We start from the raw sequence: 20,592 nt of genomic DNA, 5'->3' as shown, positions 1-20,592 counted from the left end.
GTCTCATTGTGGTTGCATTTCCATGACTAATAAAGCTGGACACCTTTTCATGTTTATGGACACAAGAATATCCTCTCGTGAAGGGTCTGCTCAATTTTTTTGCCTCTACATTAGGGTGGAATCTCTTTTTACATTTATTTTTACAAGTTGTGTATCCCAGATAAAAAACCTTTGTCAGAGAGATGTAATGGTGCCTTTAGATGAAGCGTTCATTGGTTGTCTGTCTGTCCCCACCGTGTGTCCTGTAAGTCCCAGGACTGCAGGGGCTGTGTTTTGCTCACTGATGCATTTCCAGAACCTAGCATCATGCCCAGCACACAGCAGGAACTTAAGGTTTGGATTCAATCAGTTGGGGTTTCTGGGATAGATTTAACATTGAGCATCTTCTTACTTGCTCAGTTCATTTGCTGGTGCTGCTGGTTTGCTCTCTGTCTCCCACCCTCACCTTTCTGTGCCCAGCAATGTAATGTAGCAACATAATGTAGAGTCAGAGCCACAAATCACACTCCTGAGACCTGCTTTCCAGCTGACTTCCTGTTAGCATCTGCCAGTGGGAGGCACTGGAAGGTGGGAGGGAAGAAGTGACTCTCTTTTTGCTTCAGATTTCTGACAGCATCTCTGGCAGTAGCAGCAGCACTGGCTACAATAACATCAATGACAAAGGGTCAGGTGGTGGTGGCTCAGGGGTGCCACAGAGGGCTGGAAGTGCTGGCTCCTGGATCCTCATCAGGCAGCTGAATGCCAACCCCACAAGCTTAGTGGACAGTGCTCTGGCCTCAGAGCTTCTGCCCTTCTAGCCCAGGCTGGTGTCAGTTTCTGAGTCCCCTTACCTTCTCTCTTTTGCTCCTTCAGTCCTTTAAACAGCCTTATGACAAATTCCTATATTCAATCTCTTCTGTCTGAAATACCTAGAGTGAACTCTGTTTCCTAGTCAGACACTGACCAATACAGTGCTTAGCACCTGGAACAGTCCCAGGAAACAGACCCTGAGAGAGATGTTTCTGAGTTTGGTTTGCCACCCTATTTGAGCCTGAATGCAGGGAAGAACCCACTGGCAGAGGAAAATGAGATCTGGTAACACATGGCATGCCATACGGTAGGACTTGTGGTTGTTTAGCATGAAGTGCCTATTGAAGACAAGGCTTAAAGGACCAAGTAGATGCTCTACTTGATGTTTAAGTAGTGATGACGATCAAAAGGAAAGGGAAGTGCACTGGCTGCTTTTTATTGCATTGGGTGCTCCTGCAAAACAACTACTTCAAGGCTTTAAATTCTAAGGTCAAGGTATGATCAGAGAACTAGAGCATTTCTTTGGCACTCTTTAAAAAAATCTCTCCTATTTCTTGTAGATACAGGGCATAAATTCAGCTCCCAAATTTGCACAGGCTACAGAATTACAGTCTTAAATTTGAATTCACAGCCATGCAATTCTCTCAGGTGAAATTTATGGCACTGATTGGGAAGGAGTGAGACCTTGAGGTTTGGAATGAGGATATTTGGGTAGACTCAAACCAACCTGAGAGTCTTCTACTCACAAATCCTCTCTTGCAGAAGCAGCAGGCTCTTCTCCTCTGTCTGAAGACAATAGCCTTTTCTGGTCTGAATAATAAATAAACTCATCTGGTAGGTTCCCTTGCAAGAGGATGCCTGCTCTCAAGACCCACCCTGACAAACCCTCATTGCCTCCATATCCATGACTAGAGTCAAGGCAACAAGTACCAAGTCTGACCCGGGAGGAAACAAGTACACACTAAAACAATTGCCAATTCATGCTAGCAATAAATTAGTAAGAGAATACTAAGTAAGATTTTGCTAATTTATATTAATAGAAACCTGGAGGATATGTGTAGGAATGAATTCTAAGGTGTTAGACTAAAGGGATATGATGTGATGTGACATTAGATCAGGCCGGATGCATCCACAGGGGTGTGCTTAGTGGATCTTCTGAACTCAGTGTTTTAGCTTAAGTATCCAGAAGCAGCTCTAACAGTTTGGCTGGTTGACTCACACCTAGCTCAAGAGCAGCCTAGATTCAATAAGACTAAGAAGCCGGCTGTAATGAAAAGCAGGGAAGCCAAAGACTTAGGAAAGAAGGAATGTTCAAATGCATTTATCTTAGGTGACTCCCACCTTCCCCACCCCTACCAAGTCTTCAGTAGGCCCCAAAGCACACTCCCTTCACAGAGGCATTGAGAGAGGCGCTGGTAGGAGAAGATGAGCATCTTTGAAAAGATATGCGGTGTGTGTTCTCTTTGCCCAGGGCAGATGATGGCATCACTGATTTCAATGGGAACAAAGTGATTCTAAAGCAGCAGAGGCCAAGTGGCAGCAGTGAACTCTCAAAGACAAGGTGGATGCAAATACTGCAATGAACGGCAAACACAAAGTGGCCATCAGAATGTTTTGACCCCAGGAATAAAATAGATGGGCAGCTTACTAATGCATTACTTGATATACAAAAAGGGACAAATGAGCAGAAATCTGTACTTACTACAATGGAATGTCAAGCTTCTCACCTAGTTCCCAGACCCAGAATCTCTTGACAGGAAGGGAGGAGACATTTCATTAAGGACTCTGCAAGACGGCCACAAGTATAAACAGTAAATCTTCCTCCCAATCTTCCCCAAAGGTATTGGCAGCCATACCCCAGGGCAGCTGTGCGCTGGGAAAAGGAAGATACCCATATCTTCAGGCATCACTGGACTCGGGCTCTCTGTTGACACTCATCTCTGGATACCCAGAATGCCACTGTGTTCACCAATCAAAGTGAGAGCTTATGGAAGTCAAGTGATAGATGGAGTTTTGGCCTGAATCCACCTCAGTGGATGTGAAGTAGGGAGGGGCAGGCTGCCAAGGGGCAGGAGTGGGCGACTGAGAACCCATCCTGGGAGGGCAGAACCATGTGTAAGCCAAGGTTCCAAGCCCCTGATGCATGCCCCATTATTCCATCAGACTTCACTTATAAAAGACAAATTCAAGGTAAAACTATTAAGAAATTCAAGACAGTAAATTCTATTTCAAATGACTAATAAACCACAGTAAAGCAAGAAAAATGGCAATGCACTCTCAGACCAAAGTCTAAATTACAAAGATTATCTGCATGATTAAGTTTGTACATATGTGTTTTTGTAATGTTGGAGGTGTATCTTTAAACAAATAGTGAATTCCAGTTAGAAAGTTTGTTTTTCACAGTAAGATGGGTTACCAATTATTAAACCACCTTGGTGTATTCTAGGATTGAGCAAATAAGGAAATATATTTAGGATAATGGGAGATTTTCGATCGGTTTCTGAACACCATTCCCCACTAAAAGCAACCAAGGCTCCCTGGAGAAATGGCTAATTCCAAATCTTGGAAAGGAGTAGTAGATGATGAGTCTAGAATATCTCATGCCAAGGCAAGGAAGTGCTCAAGGAATGATGGGGATATGGCAAAAGGACGCAGAAGCCAACTGGGAGGGGCTCCAAATGGACAATTTGTGCACTAAAAATAGTATCAGATTATAACCTATAATGTGTGCACTTGGGTGTGTGTGTGTAAAGCTCTTCCTTATGGTAGAATGCTAATAAATGTAAAAGCAAAGGCTGGCAAACACGTTAGTAACTGTTCAAGCAAGAATCATCAATGGCTCCTCTAACTAGTGGATCAAAGTTTGATAAGGAACTGGATATTTACATAGTCTCATTTACATAAAGAGAAAAATCATTATAGTGGAGAAACCTGGCAGACACCGCCTTAACCAAGTGATTAAAGTTAACACTGCCAGCAATGGTTCAACCCGGCACGTGTCTCCTGATGGGGCGCACTGAGGATGTACCACTCCTGTAGCATTCCTGCCCAACCGCATAATCTCAACTAAATCCGGAGAAAACACCAGGCAAATCCAAAGTGAGGACATTCTACAAGATAATAGCCTTTACCCTGAAAAAATGTCAAGATAGGAAAGACAAAGACAGAGCAACTGTTCCAGATTAGAGGAGACTCGAAACATGACAACTAAATACACAGTGACCATGGATGGCAACCTGCACCTTTTTGTTTTTCCGTAAAAAAGACATTAGCAGAATAACTGGTGAAGTATGAATGAAGCCTGGATATTAACTAATAGTATTGTATCACTTATTTCCTAATTTTAATAATTGTACTGTGGTTATGTAAGAAAATGTCCTTGTTTCAAGGAAATACATCCTGAAATGTTTAGGGATATGAGACATGATGTCTGTAGCTTACTCTCAAGTGGTTCATTAAAAAAAAGTTACTGAGAGTCATTATTGAGTCATCAAGAAAAAATAAAGCAGATACGGTAAAATGTTAGCAATTGGAGAATCTGGGTGAAAGTTATGTGGGAGTTCTTTCTACTGTTTTTGCAAGTTTTCTTTAGGTTTAAAATTTATCAAAATGAAAACTCCTCCCTCCTCAAAAGACAAATCATTATTTTTCAATGACTAACGAAATAGACTCAGGCAATGATCATCGATGAATGTCTAAAACTGCTACATGAAAGATCAGTAGAACTTTTACAATGGATGAACAACCTGGTAGCAACAGAACATACTGATGAGTTTTGACATGAGTACAAATGGGAACAGTATTGCCTGCCAACATGACTGATGTGACGGACAGAACATAAAAACGGGACAAACAGACAGTAGTGCCTGCCGACACGACCAATGTGATAGACAGTATGTACCCACACCACCAATTACGTCTTCTTGGAGGGGGAGGGGAGAATCTGAATTTCATCAAGCCTCCAGATGTGACTAATAATTTACAGAAAATGTGGGGGAGGTGAACAAATTGACACCATAAGTGTACCCCCTCTTGAATTCAGAATATAGGATGTTCTGTGGATAAATGATAAACTCAATTTTTTTGGAGTGGGGGGGACTGGTAAGACTAAAAGAGACTTAAACATATCAACCAAATGCAACCCATGAACCTCACTTTGATTTCTTTTGGCTGGGGAAGATTAGCCCTGAGCTAACATCTGTGCCAATCTTCTTCTATTTTATATGTGGGTTGCCACCACAGCGTGGTTGATGAGTGATGGAGGTCTATGCCTGAGATCTGAACTCATGAACCTGGGCCACTGAAGTGGACAGCACCGAACTCAACCACTAGGCCATGGGGCCAGCCCTTTTTTCTATTTCTGTTGATTGAACATTTAGGGTGGTTTCTGTTTGATGATGGGACCCTGACCTGCTTAAGGCTTAATTTCACATTACCAAAGAAAGTCAGAAAATCCAGGTGAGTCTCTTGCTCCCCTATATGGGGCTCACCATGCCTGTGTTTCGACAGGGGTCTGCTTCAGTAAAACTGAAAAGGACATTTGTCGTGCACTGTCGAAGTGCACAGTCTTGTGTCCACACAGACACAAGAGCTAAACTCACAAACACCAAGTGTCAGCAGCATGCTGCAAGGACGGGCAGCTGCACACGCAGACCACACTTGCACGTTCAGGAGGCAAGAGCTGAAGGAAACCTCACAGGTGAGCTGGGCCGGTGGCTCCCCTATCAGGCTGTTTAGAACCAGGTGGCGCACTTAAAAATAATTCCCAACGCTGGGGCCTCCCCCAAATTAGAAACTCTGGATATGGAGCTCAGGACTGACTTTTGCTTCAAGTTCCCCAGATGATCTGGAGCAACCCCCTGATCTGACAGGCAAGGAAACAGAGGCTGAGAGACAGGACAGGAAGGACTGGTTAATGATGAGGCTGGTGCTAATATCCCATCTCCTGGAACCCACCCCATAGTGCCTCCCTGAGGACTCCTCCTTTGCAGTAATTTTAAGATGTCTAAGAGGGAGGTTAACCCTATTTAATATGCTCTACTGAGCCTGTACTTGAGCCCACAAACTCCCTTCCCCCTTGCAAAATGGCCTACACAGAGAATTTATCAAGCATTCATGTGCTGGGCACTGTACTGAAATGTGCAATTACATTTTCAGTTATTGATCACAACTACCTGATAGTTCCTATTTCACAGGTGGGGAAACAAATACTTGCCCAAAGTCAGTCATCGCATCAATCTTCAAATCTTACAGCTTGACTCTAGGACCCCCATTCAAGAAACCAAGACCTAGATTCTGGGTAGCACTGGGAGACACAGCAAGGTAGGGCCCCTGGAAACTGCTCCGGGTTCCGGCTCTGCACGAGAATGGACACCAGAGCGTGCTCTGAGCCCCTGCACCGGAAGAGGATGAGGGCCTTGTCTTACAGGCCAGACTCCGGCAGCTGCTGGAATTCCTTTCCCACAGTCAATGCGCACAAACTCAACTCTCCCAAACTTTCCCCATTTCAAAACAGAAGAGAATGATGGTGTAGAGAGACTGCTGTCAATGCAATATCCATTCTCCCCATTTCTTAGAAACAGAATGCCAGAGGTATTTGGGGTGGCAAAGCACTCAACTAAAACCCCCAAATTTCCCACCTTTCTTGCAACTGTCGTATGTATCTATATTCTGGCTGATAAGAGTTAAGAGTTGAGTAGGGCTCCCCAAAAAGCTCCTTAAAGGTGGCCGACTGAGCAGGGCAGCGTGCTCTTTTGCCTCACCTAACTCCTTCCTCTTGCCTAGAATATGGGCAGGATGGTTGGTGCTCTAGCAGTCAGCTTGGACCATGAGTGACCTTGAGGATGGAAGCCACAATCAGGATGGTGCAACAGAAAAACCTGGGTCCCTGAGCCACCACACCAGCCTTGGACTGATGACCTCGGATTTCACTTGAGAAACAAACTATCTTAAGTCATTGTTACTTTGCGTCTTCTGTTATAAGCAACCAAACCTAATACTGCCCCACTGTTTTCAGGACCATTTCTCATGCTAAAGGAGGAATTCAAAGAAAAAAGCAATTTGCTGTCAAGATAAATTAATCTACCCCTCCTACATTTGTTAGGACAAGTGAACAATCTTTAAGAAATGATGTCTCTGCTTCTTAAAACCAGCTGGATTTACTGATGTTGAAGCTATCGTTGAGTTCCATCCCCATGATAGCATCACTGTGCCAGCTACGAAAGTGGCAGGGCAGAAAGTACGTAAAGAGTTCACTTCTCTCCTCTTGCTTCCCAGCATCTATGTGCCGTTTCTTCTATACAGTGAAGCATAGCTATGGTTGTTTCTTTACTTGCAAAACATTCCCACTGATTAATCCCTGGAGGAAAACTCTCCCCTCGAAGGCTCCATGTTCCCAGTCCGGAGGCGGCAGTACCAAAAGCGGTATGGGCCCGTCATGCTCAGGGCATCGGACGACATCCATAAAATGAACAGCACACATCTGGCAGATTCACAGTTCCCAGGCTCCCCACGGTCCCAGCAAGCACTTCCTCACAGGGAATCGCCTGCACTCAAGCACAGCCAAAGCCTCCTCCAGAGCTGGGCTTTCTTTTTTTGTTTCAAGAGACCCATCAACTATGAGGCCACCTTCCATTTGGAATATGCTCTTGGTTGCACCTTACTTTATTTATAGCACATGCCTGCTGCTCTTCTGATGAAGTTCTACTTCCCATATGGGAAGCAGAGCAGAGAAATAGGTTTGTTCCACAAGGGCACTTCTCTTTACCAGAGTCATACACATACTTTTAATTTTCATTAATGTAGAAAGGGGCATTTTGTATAAAATAAATTTCTTCAGCTGATCAATTTAAAAATAACATATATGACACACACACACTCTCTCTCTCTATATACACTATATATATATATTTATTAAATGGTTGTCCTAAAAGAAAATAATTTAAAATAAAGCCAGAAGTACAATTATCTACCCTGAAATTAAAGAGAAAAAAAAAATCCCTCCACTTAGAGCCAATGAAAACAAAGTTCCTTGATTTATATGTATAAACTCATTTTATGCAGATGTTTTCTGAAAACGGCCATAACAGTATCTCCCATCTCAGATGTTCTTCTAACAATGCCACCTTACTACTCCTCCCATCAAAGGGGATGGGGATGTTCCCAACCCCTTGACTCTGAGTGGGCTTGTGACTACTTTGACAGAATATAGTGTCAAAGGAGTGACACTGTGTGATTTCTGAGTTTAGCTCAGAAAGGTGATGCAGCCTCTGCCCAGTTCTCTGGGGGAAGCCAGCTGCCACCTAAGTCCATCTACCCAGAAGCTGCCATGGTGGAGAGGACATACACATTTCCTTTAACCATCAACCCAGCTGAGTCCCCACCAGACGGCCAGCCTCAACTGCCAGTCTGGTCATCTAGCCTTCCTAAGATTGTAGCCCCAGCTGATATCTGACCACAACTAGACGAGACACCATGGAAGAACCGCCCAGCTGAGCCCTTCCCAAAGTCCCGACTCAGAAAACTACCAAAAAAGAAGGGTTGTTGTAAGCCAGCTTGGGGGTAAATTGTCCTGCAGCAACAGTAACCAGAATACCTACTATCTTGGGGAAAGTCTTCATCTTGGCGAAAGTCTTCATTATCAAACTACCTTGACTGGGTATGTTTTAAAATCTCTCAACGAAAATAACTGGAAGCAAACAGTGTACAAAACAAATACTTTAAAACTCAGGAACAGTTCAGATAATTTGGAAATAAATTTACAGAAAGGAGTAAGAATGTAGTGGCTGGAAGTGAAAGGGTGAGGAACTGAGAATGTGAAAAAGAGATCAGAACTGATTCAGAAACAAACATTCCTAGGGAAGAGTGGCTTCTTTCCACTAAGTGGGAAATTCCTCAGGTAGGAGCAAGGCACCCAGTTAAACAAATGGAATGTTCCATGACCAAAATGACTTTGCTCCCTCCAATCTGCCTACCCTGCCCCCAAATGTTAGTGTTTTATTTATTTTTATTTTCCCTGAACAAGCACACAGTAGAGTCTAGTTTGGAAGGTGTGGGTAGGCTTTAGAGGGACACATTCAGGGGTGTGTCTGTGGTGTGAGGGCAGGAGACGATCCCCAGGCCAGCAGAAAGGGACAGTCAAAGAAGGAAAGACATCTGGTCAAACTTACCCATGTTTATCTTGACCTTAAATTCTCAAATACAGAACCAGCCAGTGTTCCACAGCCTGGCAGAGGAAGCCACAGCTGCCTCCATGTCTCGGGTGCTCATGTGTCTGGAGCTTTTCCATAGAACCAAGAGAACAGTTTAGTGCAAAACTCAGCCTTGACAAAGGCGAGTACAAGAGGTACGCTCACATAGAATACCACGAAGTTTTATTTAAGTTCTTTTTTATTTTCCTCCACACTGGCAAAAGTTCCGAGGGAGCTTAAAGTTTTGTAAACATTTTAACTATCCCTCTTCCCCACCCCCCACTTTTTGAATTTACAAAGCAAAGGAGAGTAGGAGTCCCAATTTTAAATGGTTCCCCATCTCCTCATGCTATTTAATCCAAAAACTATATACAAGTTTGTAGCAGTCTCTGTATAGTTATTGTACATGTTTAGGAGGGAGGGAGGCAAGAAGGGATAGGGAGAATGGTGATCCAAAAGAATAAAAATAGAAACCAAATATAATCATCCAAAACCAAACCGCTCTCAGAGCAACTCCAGCCTTCTTCAGGCAGTGACGACAGAAAGAAAGGTGCTCTACCAGAAGCCACCGAACCACAGCACTTCTCACACAGGGATGGATGGCCCGATGGCTCCAGACCAAAGTGTGATTGGCAATTCCACGTGATGTTCTGTGGGGGCTGCTGGAGGCAGGAAGAGGATTTGTTTATAAATAGGGCTTGGACACGTTTATGTTCGAAGTGAAGGGGTGTTAGGAGGCCATGGCTAGAAGCCGGAAGCAGGCTTCTGTCGCCCGTTCTCTCCCATCCCCTCCCCCACTGCATTCTCCTGTATAGTGGTTTCCAAGGACGAAGCTCTTAAAGATGGTCAGGTTTTGTATGTTCTCTTTTCAGAAAAGGCAAGTAACTTGCCATTCCAGAATCTTTAAACAAAACCTTTTCGGGGCCACAGCAAGACACACACGCAATGCTCTGAGGAACCAGATGAAATTCCAGGCTTTTATCAGAAGCAAAAGTTTATCCCTATCCAAAATGAAATTATACAAATTCATACATATGGTAAAGATCCTAGCTGCCTCTTAAACGAGACAAATTTTCAGCAGAAAGGCCCAAAACAAACTGGTCCTAGTCCTCTGAAGTAAAAATATTTATGGGAAAAATCAGTTTTTGTAAGAAAGAAAAATTAAGAATAAGTCCCTCTCCCAGGCCACAGGGTTTCCTTTGTCCAATCAGGTTGGAGTATGCCAGGGGAGAAGTCAGCTTGTTTGGAAGTCACTATCTAATGAAGAAAAAATGAATTCTTTCTCCGAAAGGATGCTCAGAAAGAACAGGTGAGGGGTGTGCAACATCAAACCAATCCAATCTAAACTCCACCCCACTCAGGGTCTCTTTGATGCAATCCCAAAGTTAGCAGTGGCAATGCAACCTTCAGACTGGGAAAGCTCTGACTGTCTCTGTTGGACACTCAAGTCACAGTCCATGGGCGTTTTGTTGTTGGCCAAGGTCTGTTACCATTAACTCTCTTCATGATTGCACCATTTAGACCCCTTGCCCTTATGGGGAGTGGGGGAGGGGGGAGACAAAAAGAAGAAGAAAAACAAAATAGAAGGAAAAAAGTGACAAGAGGAAGTAAATTGCTATTGGCAGATCCCAACACACTTTCTGGGAGACAGCAGATGAAATCACGGCACAGTAAACAGGTGCTGCCCAAAATCAGCCTTGTTGGGGAGTGATCCCCACTGCCACCCCCGAGACACAGGGTCCGGTCCACTTATCTACAGTCTGAAATGCTCACCAACAAAAACGGTTTAAAGAATCTTGGACACAAAGGGCTAGAAGAAAAAGCCTGAGATGATCGGTTCTGTGATTTGTTGCAGAGTGATAGAGAGTAAATGGTGAGGAAGAGTTGTGTCCAAAGGTGGAGAATCCATGGTCAGCAGAGAGGAGAGGGAAGGCCAGGCCACGGGCAGGTGCTCAGTAGTCATCCAGAGTCTCGATTTCACCCATATTGAGTCGCTCCGATGAAGCATTGACTGAAAAGCCTGCAGGAAGAGATTGGCAATGAGTGACCACACCCAGACAGCAAGTGGCTCAAACTCCAGGCAGTTGGCTGGAATATGTCTCTTGCTTTTGAGCAGACCACAGGGGTACTCAAGGGAGGGAGAAGGAAGAAGGATAAAGGTCAGAGCAGCAGTTTTCTGTCCTTCCAATGAGAGATTCTTTGCTTTTATTTTATTTCTTAGGATTCTGGTATAATTTAATCATAGAAAAGAAAAAACAGCATCACTGCTTAAAAGGAATAGCAAACCACTGCCTTAAGACAATCCTGAGAGTACCCTAGGGTGTAAGTGTGCATTAAGGCCCGGCCAGGCTGGCCCGGAGGGAAAGCTCATTCAGAAGACGCACCTTCAAAGAAATGGGGGTGGGGGGAGGGCAAGAACAACACTCACTATTGGAAATACACTTCCCCCCAGGGCTCAAAAACTTGGTCAAAGTGCTGGCCAAGAGGTTTTCTCTTCAGGGGTAGAGAAAGGGAAAGGCAGACCTCCTACAAGATCCTTAGAGCTCTCAGATGTTCTATCACAGAGCAGACAGCACAAAAAGATTGGAAGACTTTATTCAACTCAATCTACTTTAAGTAGACCTGAAAAATGTAATCTGGCCTAAAAAAGTAGTTAGGAGCATGGCCATTGCAGGCAACAAGCCGTACTCACACCACCAGTGATGTCTGAAACCTAATGCCAGCAGCCAAAGGTATGTAATTTTTCAATAAACTCCATAATCAGAGATTCATAAAAGTACTATTAACAGGCCCTCCTTGGCATGATTGACTCTCAAAACACTTTTAGTTCATCTACCCTAAACGAAACCCCAAACTGTGTCAGCTGCTGCTGGAACAGCAGAAAACAAGCAGACGACGCTCTCCAGTCTAAAAGCAGTGCTGTGAATATTATTACTTAAGTTTTCTCTCCCTCCTTTTTGTTCTTTAATATTCAAGTTTTCAAATAAGTACACATTTTAAATGTACCAATAATAAACAAAAATGCCTTACATAATAAAAACAGCTTAACTATACTATGATCTTGACTCAAAAATAACCTGATCTGAAAACATAAACATGCCTATTTATTAGCCAAGTGAGCTGTGGTACAAGTTGCTGGGAGGCCTAATATTGGGAGAGGCCAGGACTCCAAACCCCACCCGGAGTTCCACCCATCAACTCTGCTCCCATAGCCCACAAGACGTTTTTTTGTTGAAAATAATGAAAGGCTTAGTGTTCATATTTTCAAATAACGATTTAATTAGGTAAGTCTAAAAACCTAAGGCCAAACAGTCTATGAAATGAACTATTACTCTATTCTGAAGCAGGTTTTTCTTTGACTTCACATATATCTCAAGAACAGATGAAATGTGATAAAAATAATAATGAGCTACATGCAATAAAAGTGGAAATGAAATAAAAATACAAACTAAATTTTAACCATGTAAAGACAGGAAGGGAGAAGCAGCTGGGGTCATAAAAAAAGTTACTTATTCATTGCCCTAACATGTTGATTCCCAGGCTTTTGGCAGACAGGGTCTCACTGACCTGTCATAGAAACCCAGTAAGGCAGGCCCTTCTCCTCCCCAGGTGACAGAAGGTAAAGTTCTGGGATATAATGAAACCCAAGGCAACACACATCAGGATTTAAGCCTAGTCTGCTTGGCTCTAAAGACTACATTCTGTAAAGTTCAGAACAACAGACTCTCTCTCACATGACTTCTTTAAGGTTTGAGAGACTGTTCTTAAAAGTATGACTGGAGAAAAAATGTTATTGTGTGTGTATATTTATCATATCCAAGTATAGGATGCTTCTTCACAATGGTACCTGATAGCTCTAAAAACTAGAGACAGGCACAAGAGTACAATGGAGAATATGCTCATTAAAATGAGGCGGGGCCCCCTGATGGTTTGTTTTAGAAGCAAAATTCTCTTTTGATCAATGATTACTTTCTCAACGGATGTTTTTGGATCAAATTAGAATCTGTTTTCTCACTCTGTGCATTGCGAACTGGGAGTGATGGATATTTATTAATTTTTCTCAATCTGTAAATCAGTAAGGCATCTATCAATTAAAAAATAATAATAAATGAAAATGAGTTTGAGGTAAGGGGCAGAAATTAGTAACTATTAGCGGAATTTCCAAAGGGAGACTGAGGTGAGCGGAAATTTTCCTGAAATGGCCAGGTGGGCGCCCACTCCGGTGAGCTGCCTCCATACGTGGCTGCACTGTCACTTCCCTTCTATCTGTTTGCCTTCTTCTAGATACACAGATTACTTAGCCTCTACTCCCAGAACAACTCGCTCTCACTCCTCTGAAGGGATTTTAAGTCCCTTTCTGTCTTGGGCCTGCAGTAGGAGATGGGGTCAGGTGGAATCTTTAATCCAAAGAGCGGTACGTCATTTCAGAGGCAGCTTTTCTCTGAGAGCCCACCCTCCAGTGCCACAGCTAAAGAGCAAAGGCATTCTTACCTAGAACCCACACAATTAGCATTCAGGGAACACTTTCAAATCTATATTCACCTATTTATGTCAAAACTGGATAACATTTTGGACAATTCCATCTATCCTTACCATAAACTTTCGAGATAGGCAAAAGAAAACAGAATTTCACCAGATTTCTATGTTCCCAGGTGGCTTTCAGGTACCATTCCAAAGGGCAACCCTCAAAGTCAGGTTTCTGTTCCTTACATTTTGGTTTCTCCAGGACAGAAAACCTCTGAAGGAAAGGATGGAGTCTACCAAGGGCAGAGGAGGGCTGCAACCTACCTCTTGCTGTTGCTGTCAGTTCTTTCACGTGGGCATCTCCATTGGAGGTCTCACAGTCATTTCACATTCAACTCACCCAACACTTAATCACCGCACCATTTCCCCATAAGCCTGCTCCACTTCCCAGTACTTAGCATGTTAGCAAATGGCAACACTATCCATCCTGCTGCCCAAATCTTTCCTTTCTCCTTGTCCAGCTAATTCTATCCCCTAAATTTCTGAAATCTATCTAATTCCTCTCCATCTCCAATAACAAAACCCTATTTTAGGCCACTAGTATCTTTCATCTGGTCTATACTACAGCCTCCTAACTTGGCCAACACCCCAACCTGCCATCTTGCCAATATAATTGTTCTATTCCAGACAGCATGGTTTTACAATAGCCTATTTTAAGTTCGTAAATAGAGAATAATTTTAATTTCATCATTGTCTGTAGGTTGTTGGGGCAATTTAACAAACACAGGCAGCCCATCAGCTTTGTCTATGCTGTTTATTCCAGAAACACCATTCCCCTATCCTTCCTGCCAAGGCCCCATTTCAGGGGTCACCTTTTCCATGAAGCTGCCTTGCATGAAGACACTGGTCCTCGATACTAGACAAGAATAGCTGTGAGGAGCAGAGGAGAATGGAAAGAAAACAGGCCTGCTCTCAAAGCCCAGTCCCACTGCTGAAGAGCTGTATTCTAGATCCTCTAGGCCTTGTTTACTCATTAGGAAAACTGGAACATCACCGCACAATGCAGAGTAATTCTGAGACTCATGTGACATATAAGTAGTGGATATCAACAAATATTGGTTCTTTTCTTTGAACGCTTGATTGGATTTATGGGGTACTTCCACATAAATCAGCACTGAAGTTTTTAAACAACTTTTATTGTTCTCCAGTAGCACTACTTGCCAACTAAATTGAAAGGAAATTCATATTAAATATGAAACAAGGCTTTAAAGTTTAGAGCATCATACAATATAAATTACTTGTCTTACACCCTATATAGTACCTGAGACACAGCTCTTGCCTTGAGATGCCCAGTGAATACTACTTATTTTGAACTGGTTAAAAAAATTAATTTTGCTAAGAAACAGTTCCCTTCATAAACCAACATCCCACCATGGGACTCAATACATTAAGTGCCATAACAAGCACCCCCCGAATTCCTGGCTGAGACTTTAGGCCTGCGCTCACCTAATAAACTGGGATCTGCTCGGACCATCTTCTGCTTTTTCTTCTTCTTGCCACTTTGTACGGCTTCAAAATTGGATTGTTGGTTGTTGCTCTGATTGGTCTGAAACACTGAATGGAGTGCACTGTGGTTCATCCCCCACACAGGCTCCTGTGAAATAAGATGGCACAACTGAGGTCACACGGTGGATGCAGGCTTGGCCACCCTAAGAAAATGGTTGATTTCCCCTCACCATATGAAGAATGAGTTTAAAAACAGAAAGCCTATCATGGATTCTGGTAATAGTGAAACCAAGAGCAGTCCACTATGGTGCCCTTTTCCTTCACTTAGATTCCGACATCCCATTTAAGCTCTATGCCTCCACAAGGCCTGTCCTGGTAACTCCACGTGTCCACCGTGCTGTGAGAACACGGTGGTCAAAACCTCTTGAGTATACATGGATCTGTCATCCACTAGGAAATTAAATATACAGCAAATAATCACAAAGAGACCTCTGCACTCTGGCAATTTACACCCCTCACCCACCCAAAGTGGAAGGTTCCTTTCTTCTCTGGGCCCCCGGACAGAGAGGACAAGCTGCACACCAGCTGGCAACATGTTACCAAACAAAGTTAATATCATGTACTTTATTCCTATTGGCAATCCGAGAAGGAAGCTGGTCAAAAAAATATTATCCATACACTTTCCACTAATTGGTTGAACTATGAAATAGTCTATCAATCGTTCACACACACTTGTTGCTCTTATTAGAGTAATTAATTTTAAATTGGGATCAGATTCAATGAACCAGTTGAAGGCATGGGTAGTGGTAGCGGGGGAGGGAGGAGTGGGAAAGAACACTGGAAGGATAGGCCTGGCTGTGGTGTGCTGGGCCTCCCGCTTCCTATTTCAGCACACAGAGGTGGCCATTTCACCAAGCAAGAGCCTTCTGTCTTCTCCTGAATCCTTAAAATCCAGTGTTGTTCATGCTTACATCTTTCACTTTCCTTCAGTGGATCCCTGTTAGCCCATCTACCCAAATGGATTTTAAATGCCCTGTACCTCACTGTATCTTACATATCCCCAGAAGTGACCTGTAACAAACATTATCTCTAGTAGAAGAATTATAGGATTAAAGGACATGAACATTCTTTTTTTTTTTAAGATTGGCACCTGAGCTAACATCTGTTGCCAATCTTCCCTTTTTTCCCCCTTCTTCCTCTTCTCCCCAAAGCCCCCCGGTACACAGTTGTATACTGTAGTTGCGGTCCTTCTGGTTGTGCTTTGTGGGACACTGCCTCAGCATGGCCTGTTGAGTCGTGCCATGTCCATGCCTAGGATCCAAACTGGTGAAACCCTGGGCCGCCAATGTGGAGCGTGTGAACTTAACCACTCGGCAACAAGGCCGGCCCCAGGATATGAATATTCTTAGGCCTCCCCATGAGCTTTACCAATCTGTCTTTCAGAAAACTCGTACAACCAATCCTCATTATTCAGATTCCATATTCCCGAATTCGCTTCCTCACTATAATGCGTAACCCCAAAAGCGATCCTTGTAGTGCTTCTGTGGTCATTCTGGACACACACAGGTACACAGCAGTGAAAAATTTGAGTTGCCCAAGGCACACATTCCCACTTGAGACAGAACAGGACAATATTCTGCCTCCTTGTCTCAGCTCTCATATCGTCAAAAAGCATCTTTTTAAGTCTATTTAGTGTCATGTTTTTCACAATTTTAAGCTTTTTGTTGGTGATTTCATTGTTTAAAATGGTCCCCAAGTGTTAAATGCTGCCTACTGTTTCTAAGTGCAAGGAGGCTGTGACATGCCTTTATGGACAAAATATATGTGTCAGATAAGCTTCATTTGAACATGAGTTACATAGTGCAATCGGCAGCCGAGTTCAGTGGTAATAAATCAACAATATATTAAATAAGGCATCTTTAAACAGAAATGCACACAAAACACGGTTACATAGTGATTGGCTGAGAAAAACGTGACGAGAAGTTTGTAGAAACCTACCCCTGTATTTCCTCTAGGAAACAGTTCAGTATTCGCTAATTCACTGTTGTCAGTGACCTCACAGAACATAACTACCACAAATAAAGAGAATTGGCTGCACCTTACATCCTCAGCCACAACACACGAAATGTCTGGCATGCTGCAGTGCTGTCAGTACTGGATACAGTGTATCCTGAGCACTGGACATTTAACATTTGTAGGTTTTAACTATTCAAAACCAAATTTATGGGTCTGTGGCAAGTTGGAATTTGCAATTTGATTCAGACACATACATGAACCAAGAAAAACGGGGCCGTTGTGCCTAACAGAGAAAGAATGGTTATATTTGCTATTTGGGAAATTCACAAAGGTCTCTGGACATGTAATTTGAAAGTATCAAGTCTACCACATTTTAAAAAGCTTTGGTCATTTGATGTAAACAATGGTGTCTTTGTTTGCACTTTCACTTCTCTGGTTGTCAACATTTCCAGGTATTAATACTCCCTCTCGGGGCGCTGCGCCCCTCTGCTGCCTCATACCTGCTGCTGCTGCTGCTGCTGCTGCTGCTGCTGCTGCTGCCGCTGGCTGGCTTTCTGTTTGGCACGGCGCTCCAGGAACTGCTTGGCAAACTCCTTGGCCTCTGAGGTGTCTCCTAAATAGGCCCTGATATAATCATGGACCTCATAAGGAGATTCTACTTCTTTGAGGAAGGAAACAAATGTCGGAACTGCAGCACGAGGGAGGAGAAGACAAAGAGTAACAATGAAATATCACACACAAAAAATCAGTTTTCGTTTTCAATGTATTGTCACACCTAATACAGACAATGACAGAAACTTGAAAAGTATGCAGCTATTATGTTAAATATTTTTTAATCTACTCTGTAGAAATGGTGAGGGGAAGCCGCTATCATTGCAATGCCCAAAATTATCTGAAATAGTATAGAGTCAAACAAAGACAGATCATGCATGTTTAGTTTTACTAAATGTTATGTTGGTAGAAACTAAATGTTACGTTAATTGAAACAAGTGCTTGCCTAGACTGAAGCTATTTGGAGATTCATTCTTTCTTTTCTTAAATTCAATCAATATTTTTTTTTTTTTTTTAAAGATTGGCACCTGAGCTAACAACTGTTGCCAATCTCTTTTTTTTTTTCCTGCTTTATCTCCCCAAACCCCCCCAGTACATAGTTGTATATCTTAGTTGCAGGTCCTTCTAGTTGTGGGATGTGGGACGCCACCTCAACGTGGCCTGACGAGCGGTGCCATGTCCGCGCCCAGGATCCAAATGCTGGGCCGCCACAGGAGAGCAAGCGAACTTAACCACTCGGCCACGGAGCCGGCCCCCTCAAAATTTATTAAATGCTATAATGTGTGCCTGGCACCATGACAGATACTAAAGATAAAGCCATACCCTCCTTTCACTTCACTGAGACATCACACGTTTAGAGAGAAGTCAAATGGAACATGCAAGCAGTGTGGTGTAGGAGGAAAGCACAAGTATCAGAGTTAGACAGATATGGGCTTAAAACCTGACTCTGAAATTTGCTGGCTGTGTGACCTTGATGAGTTCCTTAACCATTCTGAGCCTCCGTTTCCTAATTTATAAAATGGGGATAATATCACCTATGTTGCAATGGTATCTTATAAAATTGCTACAAAAATTTAAAAACTGGGATAACACATGTTAATCCCTAGAAAGTGCCTAGCACATGGTAGGTGCTTAATGGATGGCAGCCATTACTCTTATTTACTATCGTTTTCTCTGGCTGTTTCAGATCATTAGATATTGTTACAACACTGCAAGGGAACTCTTTAATTCCTTTACTGCTCCGTTTTTAAGAGATCCTTGGTTTCAGACAAGACATGCAAAGCGGACTAGTTCAACAGAGCCTATCAGTTATGGTAACCCCTTCCACACCAAGCTGACCCATCTCTGTTCAAACATCCGGAGGTGAGGGAGGAACTCACTTCCATCTAAGCAGAGAATTCTCTTTGTGAACAGCTAATAGTTAGCAAGTTTTTCTTCAAATTGTGCTGAAACCTTTTCACTTCCACACATTGGTCCTAGTGTTCTCCCACACAGATTAAGTCTACTTGCTCTGTCACATGATTCCCACCCCCGCCCCAAAGGAGGAAGGGAGAGATCTCACACCACCTCAACCTTCTCCTGCCCTGGTTGACCTTTGTTCCCCTATAAGTTACCTTCCTTAGGACTTGGTCTGGCTGGCAATGTCCCCCATAAAATGAGCAGCATGGAACTATGACCACCTCTGTCCTGTACAGCATACGACAGCCTGAGATAACATTTACTTTTTGGCAACCACTGATAACCTATTCGAGCAGAGTATTACAGGACTTTTCTCACAAGTCATACTATACACAATACTACTAAAGAGTCAAGTTCTTACAGCAGGTGCAGGACTTCACCTCCTTGAGATGTCACCTCCTGAGTTGTGGCCCATAATTCCAGTTTGCCAACTCCTCTGTGGGTTCTGCTCTGCCATTCTACATGCTGGGTTTCCCTCCCCAGTTCTTACCATCCAAGTTATTTGCCGTATTAAGGGCGTGAAGCATCTGTTCACACCACTGGGTAAATCCATCTTGGGCTTTATTTACTCCCTGAAAGAGCTTCAGCAACTTTTCTTCTTCTTCTACTTTCTTATTCTGCCGGTTAGACACACCTACAGATTTACTAAAGCAAAACAATAGGGCGATATTATAGTCCCGGAAACTGTCACTGTATGATTATACTACACCACCATAAACAGATAATGTCTTGGCAACACTGGATGGCTGACCAGAAATCCAATGCTTGGCTCCAAGAAAGAAAAAAAAAACAAAATTCAAATATTTGGATTTGCGGGGGGGGGGGGGGGGGGGGTGGTTACCCAATAACCTCTTAAAAATCCATCCTGAACTAGTACATTCTAGTTTGTGAATATAGGGCTTCTTTTCAGAGAAATAATTAAATTATTTCTATATGTCCTTCTGTACTTTTTAATTTTGCTAAGCCTCAGTTTTCTCATCTGTAAAATAGTACTAACTGCTTTGGGTTATCACAAGGAATAAAGACATTGTACACAAAGGGAGAGCACAGTGCCTGGCAAAGATGCTCAATAAACTGACGGATATTTAGGGTCCTCCTCACAAGGTGTTAGGCCCTCAAGCGAGAAGAAACAATCTGACAACACTACCATTTATTAAGTAGTTACTATGTGCCAGGCACTTTACTGACTACTTCAGGTGTATTCATTTAATCTCTCCAGCTACACTCAGGAAGTTGTTGTTATCTTCATTTTACAGATGAGGGAACTGAGGCTCAAAGAGTTTCCCTTTTGCCCAAGGTCACACAGCTAATAAGTGGTAGTGCTGGGATCTGAGTTGATGTATTTAACACTAAAATCCATGCTCATTCAACAGCACTATATACTTAAGGAAAGAAAGATGAAGGCAAAATGTAACTAATTTGTCATAAAAATAAATAGGCTCAAGGCCATTACAGAGGTGTTTATAATACTCATTATAGTATAAGTAACTTAAAAATATAAACTAGGAAAAAAATGCTAAGGTCTAGAGAATACCTTAGAGAAATGTTCAACAACAACAACAACGAAAATATACTATTCCTAGTATTTATTAAGTGGTTACCACGTGACAGGTAATGG

General features: G+C 42.9%; 1 protein-coding gene across 13 annotated transcripts in view; it reads right to left on the bottom strand.

Moving 5' to 3' along the window:
* Window positions 1–9,159: 9,159 nt before the first annotated feature.
* Window positions 9,160–20,592, bottom strand: part of GIGYF2 (GRB10 interacting GYF protein 2) — a 133,245-nt gene continuing 121,812 nt past the window's right edge. For 11 of the 13 annotated variants that reach the window (XM_014740389.3, XM_070269477.1, XM_014740390.3 and 8 more), the window contains 4 exons: window positions 19,465–19,619; window positions 17,465–17,652; window positions 14,949–15,096; window positions 9,160–10,998 (listed from right to left, as the gene is read on the bottom strand). In XM_014740389.3, coding sequence (XP_014595875.2) covers window positions 10,931–10,998; window positions 14,949–15,096; window positions 17,465–17,652; window positions 19,465–19,619 — 559 coding nt within the window. In that variant the 3' untranslated portion in view covers window positions 9,160–10,930. Of the gene's footprint in view, window positions 10,999–14,948; window positions 15,100–17,464; window positions 17,653–19,464; window positions 19,620–20,592 lie in introns of all 13 variants that reach the window. The other 2 variants (XM_070269475.1, XM_070269476.1) reach the window with 2 other exon arrangements.

This window comes from Equus caballus, chromosome 6, assembly GCF_041296265.1.
Source record: "Equus caballus isolate H_3958 breed thoroughbred chromosome 6, TB-T2T, whole genome shotgun sequence".
Classification (NCBI taxonomy): Eukaryota; Metazoa; Chordata; class Mammalia; order Perissodactyla; family Equidae; genus Equus; species Equus caballus.
This window is presented reverse-complemented; position numbering and strand designations above follow the sequence as displayed.